Source organism: Abramis brama, assembly GCF_963993115.1.
Source record: "Abramis brama genome assembly, chromosome: 1".
Taxonomy (NCBI): domain Eukaryota; kingdom Metazoa; phylum Chordata; class Actinopteri; order Cypriniformes; family Leuciscidae; genus Abramis; species Abramis brama.
In genome coordinates, this window is record NC_139963.1 from 33,277,270 (window position 1) to 33,296,798 (window position 19,529).

The 19,529-nt window shown below is 38.2% G+C and overlaps 1 protein-coding gene across 8 annotated transcripts in view; it reads right to left on the reverse strand.

Annotated features, from left to right (window-relative positions):
* The window catches only part of caskin1 (CASK interacting protein 1), a 109,486-nt gene that overhangs the window by 6,823 nt on the left and 83,134 nt on the right, over positions 1 to 19,529 (reverse strand). For 2 of the 8 annotated variants that reach the window (XM_084133937.1, XM_084133934.1), the window contains exons 5-19: positions 17,351 to 17,446; positions 17,117 to 17,247; positions 11,224 to 11,332; positions 9,768 to 9,876; positions 9,548 to 9,642; positions 8,380 to 8,506; positions 6,617 to 6,847; positions 6,309 to 6,335; positions 4,794 to 4,898; positions 4,201 to 4,316; positions 3,289 to 3,388; positions 2,912 to 3,015; positions 1,563 to 1,673; positions 506 to 607; positions 31 to 169 (exon numbers count right to left, since the gene is read on the reverse strand). In XM_084133937.1, the coding sequence (XP_083990063.1) occupies positions 31 to 169; positions 506 to 607; positions 1,563 to 1,673; positions 2,912 to 3,015; positions 3,289 to 3,388; positions 4,201 to 4,316; positions 4,794 to 4,898; positions 6,309 to 6,335; positions 6,617 to 6,847; positions 8,380 to 8,506; positions 9,548 to 9,642; positions 9,768 to 9,876; positions 11,224 to 11,332; positions 17,117 to 17,247; positions 17,351 to 17,446 (1,702 nt within the window). Of the gene's footprint in view, positions 1 to 30; positions 170 to 505; positions 608 to 1,562; positions 1,674 to 2,911; positions 3,016 to 3,288; positions 3,389 to 4,200; positions 4,317 to 4,793; positions 4,899 to 6,308; positions 6,336 to 6,616; positions 6,848 to 8,358; positions 8,507 to 9,547; positions 9,643 to 9,767; positions 9,877 to 11,223; positions 11,333 to 17,116; positions 17,248 to 17,350; positions 17,447 to 19,529 lie in introns of all 8 variants that reach the window. The other 6 variants (XM_084133936.1, XM_084133933.1, XM_084133938.1 and 3 more) reach the window with 4 other exon arrangements.

The window sequence follows — 19,529 nt, forward strand, 5'->3', positions numbered from 1 at the left end:
TTATGGATCCCAGTCCACTGTCTATCTTACCAAGTTTTGTAATGCCAATCTCCTGAAGGTCCTCCCATGTAATGTCAGTGATAAAGTCAATGTTCTCGTAGCCATTTTTGACTAAAATTTGGTGATATTGGCTCAACCCAATCATGGATAACCATTCTCCAAGATTCGCCTACAGATTAAATACAAATAAAAACAAATTACATCTGGATGCGTGTGTATGTTCAGGTATTCCTACGTTGTGGGGACAAAATAGTAATACCAGAAATGTTATATCTTGTGGGGACATTTTTTGGTCCCCATTAGGAAAATCATCCTAAACTATTTATTTTGAAAATGTTAAAATGCAGGACATTTTTTTGTGAGGGTTGTGTTTAGGGTTAGGGTATCTATACAGATTGTACAGGTACTGTATAAAAATCATTACGTCTATGGAAAGTTCCCATAAAACATGGAAACCCAATGTTGTGTGTGTGTTTGTGTGTGTGTCTGCACTTGTTAAACTCACCGGTTTTTGGTCAGGCAGCCACTCATTAACACTGAGCTTATTTATCTCTGAGGTCATCTTCTTTCGATGTCCTGGTTTGGTTACTCCAATAGCTGTTAAATCCTGAAAATACATATAGGAGTCCCAGAAACCATCAGATCCATAACCAAGCACATTCAAGAACCCCAAGACCTTTGTACACACATACACACTAAACCAAGTGGCGCATATTCTATGAACATTACATATACACAAAAAAGATGATACAAGCTGATGAAAAAAAATGGGAAAGGGAAAATAATAAAATAATACCAGGAGCAAGTGAGGAGCAAGTGAGGAAAAGAAGCCTTTTCAGAGTACCCCAAACATAACCATATAAACATATCCTAATTGAGCATGTCCATGGTGTTTCAACAAAATAGCCCTGTTAATTCTGCTTTCAGCAATAATAATATGTAAATCTCATGAAGTCAGTGGTTTAATGTAATTAAGTATGGTAGGCGAGTTTGCTTCCAGGAATTCTAATTGCTCGAATATTAATTTCAGTTTTAGTAACAATTTAGTTTAGTTCAATTTAGTAAAAGATTTGCACTCCATTATGAAAATTCATGAAATTACCATTAATAGTAAAATATTTGCAAATGAAAAAAGCATTTGATTAAATGCTTTAATTTTAATTATATGCACATAAATACATAGCTCACAAGAGCATGTACATATGCTTAAGTTATTATGTGGGTCATCATGATACCAACATAACATAACAGGAAACACATTTGATAACCACAACAGCAACAATGTCTGGGGGGTTTCTGGGTGAGATATTTCCATCCTTTGCCACGAGTTTCATAAAGCCTGTGTGAGCCATGCCCATGGCTTTATGTGCTTCAGTTCAGACTCATTGCAAGCCATTTCACTTCAGAATCCAAAGAGAGTTTGTTGGTGGATTCGTTTTTATCTTCTGACTGCTTCTTTTCTGTGCTTTGGGTGGGTCTGTGAGTGTTACATTTAGGGAAGAGGGGAGTGACGTAAATAGTTTAGGGTGGTTTAAGGAGGTGGGGGGGGGGGCAACTCTTACCTCTGGGGTCATTCGGCTAATTGTAGGAATGTCATAGCCGGCGCTGATGAAGTTTGGAGCGTAGACCTGCAGCTGAAATTCACTCAGCCATTCGATAACAGCCTCTGAGCTCTAGAAGAGAAGATAGGTGGTAGTCTATCACTGTTTGGGTCCCATGGCTGAAGATGGACCAGACCCCAGGCCAACAAATGAGCCAATGACCAATGTCACAGCTTCACTAAACTTTATAAGTTCCTAAATAATTAAAAAGTCCACCCTACTTTTTTTGTATTAAATTGGACTTATTGCTCTTAGTCCAGTATTACTGCTCTTGCTCCAGGTATCTGCTCTGGCAACAGGGCACAAAGCTTTAGCAAATAAGGACTCTCCTTTCTGAACCAAAGGGTTCAGCTTTTAAAAAGTAGTGGTTCATACAGTTTCTGCTTTTGAATGCCACTTCCCTGGAAGTAGGAGGATGTACTGTAACTCTGTGTAGGGGAGGCAAAAAGGGAGTTGGGCAGCAGAGAAAATAGGGCTGTTTTGAACAGATGGCCCTTAGTCCACAAGTCCAGCATGGAGCAGCTCTACTCAGCAGCTCAAAAGTCCTGCTGGGAAAGATATGGCAGCCACATTTCTCTGTTATATGACTAAATGGTGGAATTTCTGATATCAGCTGAGTGTAAAAATGACATCAAAAACTGCGAGGGTCAGTTATGCATTACCAATTTGCAACATACAATCTCATTTAATGAGATAAAGGATAAATAATACCTATACTGTGTCATATTTTGTTGGTATTGTGTTAAAAAATAAAAATTGTCTAAAAAAAAATATCAGTGTAATAATCTCATTTTCCCTATAGCTATCCCTATAACTGTTCTTCATGTCTCAATATAGACCGACTAAATCTTGATCCTGCCCCAATTACCATATCACTCCACATTTAAATCACACGTCTACATTGTTGGGTACTCTCTGAAAAGAAATCAAAAGGTGAAAATTACTGAAAATAAGGCAAAAAATAATTTGGAATGGACTTTAAAATGTAGCAAAGAAAATGAAATGAATGATCAGAAAAGATCACAGTGAAAGGAATCGCTGTCAATATTAGACAGCAGTATCAGACAGAGCGGCTGACAGAAGCCTGAAGCTGAGGACAACGTGCAAGGAAGCCTGCGGAAAAGCCCACTCACCGTGTCCTGACGACAACCGAGAGCGCGTAATACCGATGAGGCCAGCTGTGAGAGGAAGTGCTGGGAAAGCATCCTGGATGTGCCAGTGCATCTATATGTATGTGTGTGTCTGAGAGAGTGTATGCTTGTTTGAGGAGAGGTAACAGGACAGTGTGTTTTGAGTAGGAGTCTCCTTACCTTCCCCTCAGGCAACGCCTCCCCTTTCCTCTGGGACACCGCCTCCCCATACGGCTGCTCGTGGAGTGGACAGCTTGACAAACTCTGACTGCGTGAGGAAGATCCTAGAAGGACCATGAGATCATTCATACACATTGGAGCATTACTATTACACAACCAATCCCTGTTATGTTTTTTGACTAACTACTCCTTTAGCCAATCAGATCTTTGTGATGCTCCCACCCACAGCAATTAGTGCAACCATCTGGCACAAAAAAAGGAGCCAAGTCTCTAATTTGTTCAAAAAACAAAAAACATTTTGGATGGAGAGACTTCTTTGTGACAAGATACTCTCATATGAAATCTTTTCAGAAGAGTCATTTGAAATTCCCACTAACCCTTGTTGCTGGAAGCATGAGAAGGGTGTTCCAAAGACTTTGTCTGCTCCAGCAGGTGTTCTTTAGCTTTAGCAGACTGTGACAAAACCGTGGCCAGAAGCTACAGGATAAACAAAGCTCATCAGATCAAGAAATAACATACAAATATCAATGCAGACTATGCAAACTGGACCTCAAGTGCACCCCCTTATTGAAGAACAAAGCTTTGTGAGAATGAGTAACAGGTTCTTCTCTGATGTATTAAAGGTCCTGCTGGAAAATTCAGCTAAAACCATCTCCTCAAGGTAGCTGGTTAAAGCTGATTATTTATTGTTCAGGTCCAAGCTGATTTAGGTGGACTGCCAGCTAATGGAGTTAAGGTCGACTTCATAAACCATCTTGGTCAACCTGGTTAGGGCTGGTAGATTTGTTTGTTGGGAGGTCTTTTAAGGTGATTAGATGGTCCAAGCAGGTTTAGTTGGACTGCTAGTTTGTAAGGGTCAAGGTCGACCTTGTAAATCATCTTGATCCACCTTATTTGGTCTGGAAGACTAGATGGTAGCTGGATTTAAATGTTTTCTAGCTGGAGCTGAAGCTCATTATTTATGTTTTTGTAATCCATTCAAGCTGGTTCAGCTGGACTACCAGGAAATGGGCTCAAGGTTGGCCTTGTAGACCATCTTGGGCTGGTTAGGGCTTGTAGATGACCTTGGCTGAGCTGGTAAAATTCCAAAACACAACTAAACTTGACAAGGCTGTTCATCTTAGGATGTTATGACCTGTTTTTTTCCAGATATTGTAATAAATCTAGTAATACTGGCAATAGATAAGAGGCCTTTAAAATGAATGACAAACAACAAATAAGACAGTTCTTTCAGGTATCTTCTCAAACCACAATTGAAGTTGAGTCACTTTGCATGTCAGATAGCGCACCTTAACTCCCTCTGCCTGTGCGTGAAGGATATTGCTGCTGCCTGCGCTCTGTCCACTACCAGAGGATCGGGCACTGGCCACACTCCCTGAACTGCCCACACTGCTGCGGTCTCCACCTGGAACAACAAGCCCCCAACAAACACATACACAAACACAGTCAGCCCCATTGGACCATACCATCACGTTTGCTCCAATCACACCACTATGAACTCCCCCTCTGCAATGCACTGATCTGACACACGGGATGACAGAGACTTACATAACAATGGTGAAAGACCAGGTGATTGATGGACACAAGACATGTTAGCATAGTCACTAATACAAACACACTCAAGCCCACACTGCATTCATTGAAAATGCAGTTTGCCACAGGGCTACAGACACATCTGTGGATTGTCTCTACATGTGTTTCTTGAGGGAACGATTCCACGGATGTTACTGTAACAGAGCGAATGAGAGCCTTTCAATGCGCCTACACGCCTGCAACTGAGGAGGTTTCTGAGGTCAGGCGTACACAGCAGCTGCACCAGGAGGTGGCAAAGTCATGAGAGAAGAGGAAGAGGAGGACGAGGAAGGGGCAGTCCTGCTGTTACCTGCCACAGGCTTGCGCAGCACCCAGATCTCTTCGCTGCTGCCGCCCTGGGGACCACCGGCTGGGGTGGGTGAGCCATGTGGACTGGAGTCTGAGCCGCGAGAACCTTTAACACAGAAACCACCATTAACTGCGCCCTGGCTTGGCCACCTGCCCGGGATCAGAGGTTTTCTGGACAGGTCAGGCAAGAGGAAATCTTAACTATGTATGTGCTTTAGCAGTCTGTTTGACCACAAACCTCATTCTCTCTCTTTCAAACACACACACACACACACACACAAGGCAATCACGCATATATATATACTGTATATCTAACACAAATATATATGAACATTTATATACAGAGGTACATGAAATATATAAGAAGAAACATGTACTGTATATATGTGTATATACATATATATATGCCTTGATTTACACATACACATAGGTAAAACATATATAATATATACAGAGATATATGATTATATATGTAAATAGGTTTAACAATAAGAGGAGTTGCAGTGCATTACAGGAGCATAGTTCATTAGTGACTCCAAAGACATCAAACCACAAGTGTAGGTAAATGTGTTTAAATACAAATAAATGCAATAACATCTTATGGCAATGGTCTCTCTAATCACTGAAGAGAGACAGTCTCACCAGACTATTATGTTGTTAAAGGAATAATTCACCTAAAGATGAAAATTCTGCCAGATTTTTTTCAGCCCCCTGTTACAAAACTGTGTGATTTTCTTTTGTGAACGAGTTGTTTTGGACTCCACTGACTTTCATTTTTTTTACTTACATATTTTTTTAATGTTCCACAGAAGAAAAAACTGGAACAACATAATGGTGAGTAAATTATGACAGAATTGTAACTGTCCCTTTGTGTTTGTTTTACGATTCCCAGGCCCAGACAGAATGTGCAGATTTTGTTTTGCTGTTTTTAAGAGAAAATCAGCATAATTCTTCAGAATGGATTTAAACATTTTACAGAAAGTGAGCAGGAAATAAAATAGATTAGTCAAAATATTTTGCCATGTCCACCATTCAAATTCTGCTGGGCACAGATTCCATGTGGGCCTGATGATTACTGATCATTTACAACTAAAACAGACATATTTATATTACAATTTACGGTAATCCAGAGAACATAAGCATATCTTCATGCTCCGTACCAATATCAAAGTTTGGTTTGATACACATCACTGAAAGGATCAGAGTTAGTATGAATGGACAGATCAGTAGAGTTGAGATGAAGGAGAGTTGAAACAGACAGATGTTCAGTGACGGACAAATGGCTGTGCAGAGATGCAGGTATGGAGGGGTGAGAGGCTGGCTGCGCATTCCCTATTGGTCACGTGTACGAGTGAACGGTTGAAAGGGGCAGTGGAGCGAATCCAAAGTGTGGTCATCACAGAGAGGGAAAATATAGCACCAAGATCAGGGAAAATTTAGGGGTAAAATAGGAGAGATAACAGCTTCAACAAAGAGAGGCCCATGAACCTCTTTTGTGCTGGTTAAAAGAACTTACTAGCCAAATCTTGATCATTCTTGGCCTCTAAAAAAAAAAAATCAACAACCAAAATAATGTCAGAAAATAAAATTAAATGTGTTTAATTTTAAATTAAATGTAAAGTTCAGAAATAATAATTTTCAGAAAAATAATTTCAGAAAACTTTAAGGAATTAGTGGAACTAATTGATCATTGTTTGTATTCAGACTATTTAAATGAAAAATACTGTAATTTAACACATTCCTTAAAGCTTTGTGAATAATAATAACAACAATAATAATAAATAATAATAATAATACAGTGGAGACAGATTAGGGGATCTGTACCTTGTCCACTGTGCGGCTCTCCTGAGGTGTTTGGGGACCTGTTATAGCCAAAGGAAGTGAAAAGTGGCAGATGGGAATGTGGTGGCGGAGGTGGAGGAGGCGGCAGGATATGAATCTCATGATACGAGTCCCCATTCACCATGGCAACGGCGGGCGACACGGGGCCGCACACCGGCGCACAGACTTGTATCTTTTGATACTGTTGGGTACAAGTGACTGTACTCCATGAACCTAGATACGACAACACAGCAACCACCACCACCACAACAAACAAAACAATTACACATAAGAGAGGGAAAGCAAATTAACCCAACACAAAAATCACAACCAATCACAAAATTCAAAACGGAAAAACCATAAAAGACAAATTAAAAGGAAGAAAACGCTTGTTTTTCACTTCGAGCTGTTTAGTGTGAGAATGGAGTGAAATGGCTATAACTACTTCTTCAAGGATGAATGATATTTTTATATATTTTCCATATATTTGAAATAGAGTTGATGTGTGGAAATGCAAGGTTAGTGAAATGAAATGAGCTGGTGCTTGTAGTAAAACACAAATACTTGTCTCTGTAAGTGCCTGAGGAGAAATACTGTAGAGCTACCCTCTCAAATGAGAAGTTTAGTAAGCGTGACTCTTTTCAGTAAGTCTGTGTGTGGGAGGGTGGGTGTGCGAGTGTGTAATTTGACCATTTATGTTTGCTATGAGCACAGCAGGGCTTGTTTGAGATAGTCGTCCTCCTTCACTAATTACATTCATATCAACAATGTTTGTTTTTTTTTCATAAAAACTGCAATTTCAGTAAAAATGGCACTATAAGAAAGGAGTTCTAAAAAGCGCACAAAAATGTGGATGGAGTGGAGGAGACCGAGCAGCAGATGCAGAGACACAGACATGGATACTTAGTGAAGCATGAGACACAATGAACACACAGATTAGACCCCTGCTGAGATATCAACCGGACATAAACCCATTGAATGGAAAGAGCGCACTGGATGGATCATATGCATCTGGATGAGTGCACAAAAGAGTGTTCTGTTGCTCAATGATTCTTCCAATGAGTGACAATCTAAATATCTATTTAATATCAGGTGTCTCGTCTCGTCTCGTCTCGTCTCGTCTCGTCTCTTCTCTTCTCTTCTCTTCTCTTCTCTTCTCTTCTCTTCTCTTCTCTTCTCTTCTCTTCTCTTCTCTTCTCTTCTCTGTTCTCCAGCACGGATGAGGAGGTACTTATTGTCCAACGTGAACTAAGATCTAGATGTACCCCACACTAATATTTATCTGGTGACACTGTATGTTCCATCAATGAAAAAATAACAGTGAAAAAAAATGGACTGTTATTTGTTATATAGTGAGCGCAACACTGATCAATGTTTGAGTGTCGAAGTAAGTGGGTAAGAGTTTTGTGAAAATACCGGTAGCAAATGTAAATAGACCCAAAGGGTTCAATCCAACGAGATCTGCAGCTGTTCTGTCAATGGATGGATGGAGGCAAGGCCACTATTTTTAAGGTACTATTAATGACCAGCTTTTTTTTCCCTGACTGCATGAACTACAACATTACGAGATGAGAAAAGAGCTCTACATTTGCCCTGTTTTTTGTTGCCACAAAAGCAGATGGCCCTGTCTGGCTCTCAATCCAGTGCACATGAGCATCAAGAACAGCTGGCTGTAAACAGAATCAGGGTCATGCGAGTTCAGCAGCATCACTTATGCATCTGTGAGTGTGAGAGGCAGCACTGACCCGCCCGTTGTCGTCTCTTACCCACAGCCCCAGGCCTCTTACTGATCACCTCCACTATGCTGGAGGGGAAGTAGCCCACTCTGTCATTCCCTGTGCGGTTATCATGGATGCAGCCCTTCCACCTCCCATCTGAATGTTGCTCCAGAACCTACAGAGTAATGAATCAAAATCATCCATCATCTATAATGGCAATATGCATTGTCTGGGCGCCTTTAATACTTTGTAATGTCAAAATTAAATGAATTAATTTAAAGTCTTATGTTTATGAGGCAGCATTAACCAGTGGCAGAAATTTTAAGATTATTTTAATGTAAATTATTTTTATTTTATACACTATACTGTTCAAAAGTTTGAAGTCGGTAAGATGTTTTTGAAAGAAGTCTCTAATTCTCACCAAGGCTGCATTTCTTTAATCAAAGACACAGTAAAACTAATATTGTAAAATATGATTACAATTTAAAATAACTGTTTTCTATTTGAATTTGACTTTGAATTTCCATTAAAATTTCTACTAAAATAGAAATCTTTTTTAACAGTCACTTTTTATCAATTTAATGTGTCCATGCTGAATAAAAGTTTGATTTTTAAAAAAATAATTTTAGTAGTGTATATATCATGTATATGGCAATATTTGGAATTGTTTTTCAATTTATTTATTTATTTGATGTTTTATCTTTGTGAGGGCATTTTTTCAAACCATATAAAAACTTAACTAAACAGGCCTAGAATAAAACGATAGCATGTCGATAAATGATAGTATAGGTAAGACATTTAAATATTTGGGGCAGTTCTGTGATTTCAAAACTTTGCGCTGAACCCTGGATAATTTCTGAGGTAAAGGAAATTAGATCACTCCAAATATCATACTGTATATAGAGCAAAAAAAGATATATTTTCTCTGGGAAGGAGCTGATGTGTGTCTAAATTATTTTTGACAGTCTGAGGAAAAACACAGGCAACAGTGCCCTCTGTTGAGAAATTCTGAAAGTACACTGAACTAACTACTATGATTACAAAGGATTAATGTGGAATTTATAATGTAAACAAACAAACATTGTGAATTTTTAAAATAGTTAGCATATTTAACACTGATTGAAATTTATATAATACATGAGAGTAAAACAAACTGTTTGAATGAACTGTTTTCAAAGGTTCTGAATTGATTTAGAGCAAGTCTTATGAAAATTACCGTGATAACGTCTCCAGCCTTTATGTTGAGGCTTGTCAGGTCGTAATTGTTGCAGTAGTCCTTCAGGGCCCTGACCTGCAAGGCTGCTGAGGCATCTGCACAGAGATAAGCAGACATAAAACTGCATAATCTACTACACATCACTAATAAACATATATACATGAATACATATGTGATGTATATTTAAAAAAAAAAAAAAAACTTCTTAAAAATTTCTTACCTCGTAGCATCTGCTTGATTTCCCGGCTGGCCTGTGTAGCAGTGAACTGATAGACGATATCCAGCGCTGTCTGGCTGAATGTGTTTCTCACTGCTGCATTGATGCCACTCTGTAGGGAGAAGGTTAAAGCAATATTAGATAATGCTTGGGATCCAATTGACTAACATGGTAGAAATGTTTCTCAATGATACATAAAAGTTTGATATTTTTACTTACCATTTAGATAAGAGGGTATATAAGTCTAAAAACTCTAGCCACTTCTAAACAATTTACTATTCAAAGTAATTCAATGTATAGTGTTGGGATAGAGCAGTGGATATCCAACCTTTTCAGGTGGTGGACTAGTTTAAAAAAATAGACCACCTAACGGGCCAAATCTGCAGGAAACCACCATATCATACAAACGAACTAGACAAGACTAAATAAGTGGACTGTTCACTTGCGGAGTTGGATTAAGACAATTATGTAACTGAGGTATAACAGTCAGGTATACTATTAAAGGGTTAGTTCACCCAAAAATGAAAATTCTGTCAGTAATTACTCACCCTCATGTTGTTCCAACCGCGTAAGACCTTCGTTCATCTTCGGAACACAAATTAAGATATTTTTGATGAAATCTGAGAGCTGGATCACTCCTTCATAGGCTGCTAGGTGACCGAAACTTGCTGGCCCAGAAAAGTTATTAAAGAGATTGTTAATATAGTCCAAGTGACTACAGTGGCTCAATCTTAAGTATATCAAGCGACGAAAATACTTTTTGTGCGCAAAAACAAACAAAAATAACGACTTTATTCCACTATTCATTTCCTTCTCTCTGGGCCTCTAGTTGGTTCACGTAGTGTTTTTGCGCTGCGCGTCTGTGTTACACGTCACCACGTAGGCTCACTATTGGCCGACGCTGGTCATGTGTGTGATGCGTGATGACGTGTAACACAGACGCGCAGCGCAAAAACACTACGAGGCCCAGAGAGATGGAAATGAATAGTGGAATAAAGTCGTTATTTTTGTTTGTTTTTGCGCACAAAAAGTATTCTCGTCGCTTGATATACTTAAGATTAAACCACTGTAGTCACTTGGACTATATTAACGATCTCTTTAATAACTTTTCTGGGCCAGCAAGTTTCGGTCACCTAGCAGCCTATGGAGGAGTGATCCAGCTCTCAGATTTCATCAGAAATATCTTAATTTATGTTCCGAAGATGAACGAAGGTCTTACGCGGTTGGAACAACATGAGGGTGAGTAATTACTGACAGAATTTTCATTTTTGGGTGAACTAACCCTTTAATACTTTATTACAAATCAATGTTATCACAAACAGTGTGGGTAAATCCATCAGTAAATTAATGTTGGTGCTTACTGACAACTATAAATTAGTGATGTTATTTTATTAGGCTGCTATTGTGCACTAAATTCCCTTCAGGGATCAATAAATTTTCTCTATCTCTTTCTACTTACATCCAGCAGGAGGCGCACTACGTCAGTCTTCCCACACAGTGCAGCCTCATGGAGGGCAGTGCCCGCTTTGGTCTGCCTGTTGATATCGATGCCCGCCTGGATCAGCAGTCTATTGAGAGTGGATCAAATTAGTAACTAGTCTGACACAACCACTGAAAACCACTGTGATCAAACTGCACACAGAATTCATGCCTGGATTTTCATTTTAAGCTTGTTATTATTGTCCGCATGTTGCCAGCACTTATGTGAGGGATAATATAAAGTCATTACAGACATCAGTGATCATCTTCTTGATGAGGTTTATTATGCAATCATAACCAGCTGGCTGTACTGTACATTAGCCTGCTTATACAGCTACTTAAAAGATAAATAAATAGTCATGAATTAGTTATTAAAATGTTATTTTACGCAGTTCTTACATGATATTAATTATGTGAGAAAAAGAAACCACAGAGTAATAAGAGAGGCAGGGTATGAGATTGGTTGCTGAGCAAAATATACAGTTTAGTTATCATTATATAAAATATTTGACAGCAGAATGCCACCTTTGACCAATCAAGTATTCCAGAGAGCCATGTAATTATATTAAACTTGTAAGCACTGCAAATTGCTCCCCCAAAAAACCCAAATCAGCCTCCTGAAGACTGAAGAACCTCTATTAAATAGGGCATGACCTTCTGACACTATAGAGTAAATTAAATTACGGCAGCGGGACATCAGCAAACACAGGTGGCCTGAGTCATGGCTTCAGAGAGGAGGATGGGAAACAGGGTGAGAGCAGAGAACTTGGCCCCGGCGCGGTGTCAGACACCTGCCCTATAATTAGCTATCAAAATGACCGTTTTTAGCTTCGCATAATGCCCTCTCGTGCTCGACCCCTCTTGGAAAACACAGGAGATTAAAAGGCATATTGACTGTCTGGGTGAGCACACATTGGTCTGACTGTGTGCTGAGCCATCCATCACTTAGCATGGGCCCACACCGGAAACCATAGTTTCTGCTAGTGGGCAAATGGCCACACATTTAATTAAAGGTATGAGAGCGTTAACACAGGTACATGACATTAAGTTTAGGAGACAGCGTTTTAATATGAAGGTAACAGCTTTGGTTAGAGGTGCCATGATCCATTTCTTTCACAGATATGAACAACAAATGAAGCCTGCTTTCATATTTTCCCTCACTACATCCATCTGTTTAGGGTCGGCCAATGCGTACGGCCTCTAGGGCTACTGGATTAATGATGTAATTAACAGCCTTGCGATAGCCCACACTGTTGCTGTAACCTGCACATTCACATGGCCTATAATTAGCTCCAGGCTGATCAGAGCTGGACTCGTGCTGGATTGGTGAGAGAGGGAGGTGTGGGTGCTGTGTGGGCACATGTACCTTATTCTAATGTGTGGCACTGCAACACTTCAGGCAGGCTAATTAATGATGAGTGTCAATGCGCAGTGATAGACCTGACCATCACATGGAGATGTTCCTTTATGATACACTGACCAAGTCAAATAGCTTGTCAATTCATAGTTTGTTTGTTACTTACCCCAAATGTTTGAATGGTAGTGTATCACAGTTTCCACAAACATATTAAGCAGCACAACACTGATAATAGTAATAATAAATGTTTCTTGAGCAGCAAATCATCATATTAGAATGAATTCTGAAGAATCATGTGACACTGAAGACTGGAGTAATGATGCTGAAAATTCAGCTTTGGCTCACACAGAACGTGTTTTTTCTGTTAAAAATGCGAGACGCAGGTCATTGGAAGGAGGGGAAAAAAGCAAGGACTGGAGACGCGTTTTTTAAAAGTTGGACTTCTTTTAACTCGAGCGCTGCATTTTTAGAACGCGGTGTTATGCGCGAGATGCTGCAAAAGACGCGAGACCCGAGCGCACCGGTTAAAGACATCCGTCTAACGCATTCACATTGAAAAACAATGGAAAAGTAGAGCAGTGGAATGGAAAATTGCGTTCTGTGAGAGTTCATAGCCCCTGTATGAAATCTAAAAGCCTCTTCTAAATGAAATGATTACTTTTCATACACTTCATTTTGCTTTGATTTTGATTTTCAATGTAACTACATTTTTAGTCATTTTTCTTGTTTTGTCATTTTTATTATTATTTTTATACATGTGCATTCAGTTTTTATAAATGTTTCTTTCTTTTTTTTTGTATATCAAGTTAAACTAAATTAAAATGAGAAATGATGCCATGGCAAATACATACACATACATGTGTGTTTGTTTCAGTTAAGGTTTATTTTTTACCAGGTTTTAGTTTACCAAAAATTGGCAAGCACTCTCTATGGGTCCAAGGTTTAACAAGTAAAAAAAACAACAACAAAAAAACACACCCCTGCACTAGAACATACAATGACAAACAGTCACATGCTGACATCTGTATTGACACAGAGTACTGATCCTTATTGACAACTGCACTGATAGTTCTGAGAGTTCCTCAGGGCTTGAGACTGAAACTGTTCATCATCATCATAATCACAACCAGAGAGTTTACATTTAAAAGCAGTTTAATTTTAGATACCCACTGGAAAAAAAAGGGAAAAATAAGACTAAAATTTGTTTAATAAAAATCAATCATACTGTATATGGAACATTTGGGTATATGATACAGTGTGATAATATGCTAGTCCGACTGTTGTCCAACAAAATGTCTGACGTGCAGTGTAGATCAGAGGTGTTCTGCGCTGTCCTGCCTTTTTACCATGCAAATTGGTACAAAGGCAGGACAGCGCAGAACACCTCTGATCTTCCTCTCATCTCTGTCTGATCATGGAGGAGGTCTGGCTGTCACAATGATGGATGGCAGTGTGTTGTATTAGGGAGTGGATGGGGCCTGGCACACCCTTAGGAATACAGCTGGCTACGTGCACCCTCAACCATGCTCATGTTCCCAGTGGAAAGAAGGAAAGATGCCCTTCATCACAAGCAGGTGCAGCTGGTTGTGCACAGATACGGCAGCTAATGCTGAGGACACCACTTCTCCAGTTTCTAACTCACTTGGGCTTGTATGTCGATGCACGAAATGCATGGCTGAGCCGAGATCTGGAGCAATGGATTTCTCCTTCAATGTAAATAGTTGCATGAGGACCTTTGGGCATTTATATGGTAATGCAGGGGGAAGTCACATGATAATTGACTTATAGCTCATCAAAGAGTTTCTCTAATTAGCTTTCTGAGCTCCAGGCCAGTTCTGATAATGCTCAGATCTCACAACACACGCTCACAAAGATCAACGGTGTGAAAATCAATTGTGAGATAAAACATGAAGTTGTGTTTTTTTTAAATGCTCAGTAAAGCAGTGGCTAAAATAAAATAAAATAATTTTATATAAAAAATACATATTTCAGACAATATGTAATTATGCATTTCATAACTCTGGTGTAGTGTTAATTACAGCCTATTACACTTTTACACTCAAGGGCCATCAATGGAAAAATATCTTTTTTTGCCCCCAGAATAGTGTAGTTCAGACTATGGACGACTGGACCCCTTCGTCCAAACAATGGCTTGGGGAATTACAATTCCGTTTGTTTCCAGTGGTGCAGAAATGGCTTTGTTGAACATGATGGATGTTGCATTACATGTTGGGTGACTGACTGTTAAGCGGCAGTAAATCCAGCGCTCTGACCTGCACACGCTGCTTGCATCATCATCACATGCTAATTTTTTGCTCATTAGCATCAGGGTCTGTTTGCACTCGCACTTCATCAAGCACATGGATCCATTAACACTCAAACACACACAGTGTGTCCCAGCGTCACATCACACCAAAGGATCATGAAGTCAACTTCCATTAATATAATGTAGGCTTTTCCCTCCACCATCTACTTTTCCATCCCAGAGCTCCAGTATATGTTACAATGTTTTGATTGTGTTTATGACCAAAACTACTTTCTTAGCTCTTAAAATGAAAAGTGCTGGTTCAGATAAAATGCAGAGTGATTCAAAGGACAATACAAATTATCTTTTTTAAATCAGTATTTTTGTCTTGCTTTCCTTAACAAGATAAATGTACATGTGATGCAAAATTGCATAAAATAGGACAGTTCATTTATTAAAATACTTTGTTGCGATTCATCTAAACATTTAAGCAAATAACACTGCAATCAACAATATAACTGCGCTGATTTTCCTATGTTTTTCAGCATAAACATGCACCAGGCAGACATATTTGATCATTCTGATCTTGTCTTTTGCGGCATCTCGTGGATGATATGCGTTCTAAAAATGTGGCGTTCAAGTTAAAGAACAACCTTTAAAAAAACATACCTTACTTATCTTTCATTCCACTGCCCTGCGTCTTACAGTTTTAAACTCAAAAACACACGAGAAAGGCCCCTAAGTGCATTTACATGAATTAAAAAAATTACACCATTTTAAAAGTTCAATTTCAGTCTAAAGCAATAAATTATCTTTTAAAAATTTCATGCAAAAGCTTTAGTCTTAGCTTTAGCTTTAGTCACTAGCAACGCCAAGGTCATGGTGTTGAACTGAAAAGATGTATAGTTTGAATGCAAATGCAAGTTGCTTTGTATAAAAGCATGTAAATGTAACCAGTCTGGTTACATGTCATGCAGGCTTTATCAACTGGCCTTGCAGTTGTGTGCACACTCTGAAAGACATAAGTGGCGTGCAACGTGTTTTTAATCCTTTCAAAATTCAGTTAAGTATTATGACATGTAGGCTTGACAGATGAAGACTGTAGCTCGACTATACAAAAACCTGCTTCACCTTGATTGTGACAGCATATCTAAACACTTATTGAGGACGTAAACAGTCTTATAAGAAAACAAATATAAACGTGAATTCACAAACAGGACATAACTGAGTTTTTCTCTTCACAATGATAAATGATTCAAGTGTTATTTCTTAATTTCACTCAAACTTTCCTGTCTCATCCCAGAACTGCTGCAGGTTTTAATCAATACACACAATCTCTGAAATTTAAAGCCTCCTTCTGGGTGTTGAAGAGAATCTGGATCGTTTCTTACGCCGTGCTGCTGTGGGCTGTAAAATTTCCTTTCACACAAACAACAGGTTTACAGATGCGTTACGAGAAATTCCTATGTGTGATGTATTCGCCCGTAATATATGAGGCAGCAGCTTCTGACTCTCTCATGAAAAACATGCACTGCTTCCGTTAAAGAATTTCAGTATGTGTTGGATATGACCTGTTCCTTGCAGAGCATCAAATGTAAATTCTAATTTCTACATATACAACATTGTACCTGTACATTTTTAACATTTCAAGTTATAGAAATTAACAATAATGAATGTATTATGAACAAACACGAATTATTGAATAACTGCATGATTATTATTATTGGTAATAATAATAATACACAAATTAAATGAGTTAAAAATGAACCTAGATTAATAAATAATGTGAAAATCTTTGGTAAAACTTTACTTTAGGGTGATGTAGTTACATGTTTCTACATGTACTTGCTATAGTAATAACAGTAAATTATGCATAATACAAGTAACAACCCTAAACCAAACCCTAACCGTAACTCTATACTAAGTACATGTAGTTAATTAATATTAATCAGTTCTTATTTGAGTAAGTACAATGTAACCATGTCACCTTAAAATAAAGTGTAACCAAATCTTTTGCTTATTGTTAATTCATGACACCTAATGCAGTAACTAATGTTAACAAAAAAAATTATTGTAAAGCATCACCAAGATTTCTTATCCCAAGATGTTTTAGTGGCTAGAAAAGGTGACCTGATTTACTTTCAGTGTCTGGTAAACAAAGGTGCAACATCGACCCGGCACAGACAGCCTGAGATCTAGAATGGCGGACTGGAGGTGTGACTTCTATTCTTAGAAAAGCATTCTTAGAGTCTTGGGGCTCAGAGAGCTCACCTGATGATATCGATGTGTCCGTTCTTGGCAGCGAGATGCAGTGGGCTGGTGCCATTGGGATCAGTCGAGTCTCCGGGTTTGGGCTCCAACAGAGCTGCACACATGTTACTGCTCAGCAGCAGCTGGACCACCTGCAGGGCAAACAGAAGACCATACACACACAAAAACCAATTACAGACAGAAACAAAAAGATATACAAGTAATTTGACAGTACCAAAGCAGCGTGTGACTCACCCCAACACGGCCGAATTCACAAGCCAGGTCCAGTGGTGTCTTCCCAGCATTGTCCATTATGCAGGGGTTCGACTGGTGCTGCAGAAGCATCTCAGACTGTGGACAGGTAACCAACTGTTAGTTGCATATATCACTACCATAGTTGATATTAAGGGTTAGGGTTAGGGTTAGGGTTAGGGTTAAGGTTAAGGTTAGGGTTGTCATAGTATTTAATTTTAATATAGTAAATATATATATATATATATATATATATATATATATATATATATATAATATTTCTAAAAACATGTTATTCCACCTATTTTTACATTTAGAAATATAAAAAATATTTTATTTCTTGAGTGTTTTATTGTTTAATTTTGTATTATTTATTTTGTTATTTTAGACAATATAATAATATAATATAATATAATATAATATAATATAATATAATATAATATAATATAATATAATATAATATAATATAATATAATATAATATAATAATACAATATAATAAAAAAAATTGTAGGTTATCAATCATAACATGAAAGTAATTAACAGATTACTAATAGCAGGATTTTATTGTGCATCCCCAGGGTGAGATTTGTGAAAAAAGCAGGTTGGGGTTAGAGGATGTTTTTCCTAATCGGGATGCGCTCATACACAACAAAACAAAAAATTAAACTCTGATTTAACATGCCAGAATTAAAACCTGTTTTAGAACACTGCATAGCATGGTTCTACAGGGGTGCTAAGCACTATTAAACAAAAGCAAGAGCACCCTTAGTTGATACTGTAATAATATCATATTTGCAAAACATATTTGGCGAACGCTCCAGTGTGTATTTGTGTTTGCGCTCTGGAGAATGTTAAATGTTTCTATTTACAAAGTGTTTTAGCAGCGTTGAGCAATGCAGCCAATCACAGACATTTCCGTTGATCTCTTGAGCACAGTGGCCAATCAGAGGTGTTTAAGTTAGTCAGAATCCACTCACCGCTCCAGCTTTTTTTGATCAGTGCTGAGTTCTGCACGTTTGAATCGTCTCATTGTAACAATGTGTAGGTGCAATGTAAATAAGAGATTCAGAGACAGCTTCATTGATTATAATGCGATTATAATGAATACATTTTTCTTCAATTTGGCTAGCTGTAGTTTTTATGCTGAAATATAGACTATTATGGTGTTTGGTGATAAAAAAGCTGTGCATGGATTAAGGCCACTGGAACCAGGATCATCACGTAACCAAAACGCACAGTGTCACAGAATAATAGCCAGTATCTACTGAAACTGCCTCTTCACTAAGCACTAGAAACTCTGAGAGAGAAAGAGGTGAAAGCATGTGCGTTTTATTACATGCATGTGTGTGTGGGATGATCTCGCTTCAAAGCATTGACTCATCAGGGGCCGGGTTCATGAAACTTTCTTAAGAATAAAATTCTTCTTAACTGCTTTTTTATTTTTTTTACTTATTAATAAATAAGAAACTTTTCTTAAGAATGTTCTCATCTTTTTCCTTAAGATTGTTCTTAAGACAACATTTAAGAAGAATTCATATTCCTGAAAAGAATATTCTTTAAAATCATTGTAAATAACTTAAAGTTAGGATCGCTGCTTTAAGTGGAAAAAAAAGTGCCGGTATTCTCTTGTGCACCGGCTGACATATGCTAATCATTATCACATTTGAAATTACTACTGTATATTGAACGGAAAAAAAATGGAGATATTGCTGGTACAACAAATTTATTTACTAAAGGGACCATTTGCCAAACAACTGATTTGTGTGTTTGTGTGCATCATAATGGAAATCCTCAGACATCAGGGGCCTTATTTACAAGCGGTGCGTATGCACAAAACAGGCCCTGAGAGAGGCATACGCCACTTCCAACGAATAAGTTGTGATTTATAAAACAAACTTGAAGGGAAAATTTGTGCACCTGCATGCAAACTCTGACCCATGCATACAAACATTTTGGAGACGGAGCAGTTTGGCGACACTGATGGTGAGCTGAGGGACTGACGGCAGATGAAGGAAAACCACTTTAAATCTTCATTATGAGTCCTACTCATAAATACAGTGCATGTTCATAAAAACAGTTTAAATAAATAAAATAATGATTAAAACTATGTTTTACATCTGATATACACATTTAGATTAAATATGCCAATCTTGAGTTAAGTACTTAAATTACATGAAATC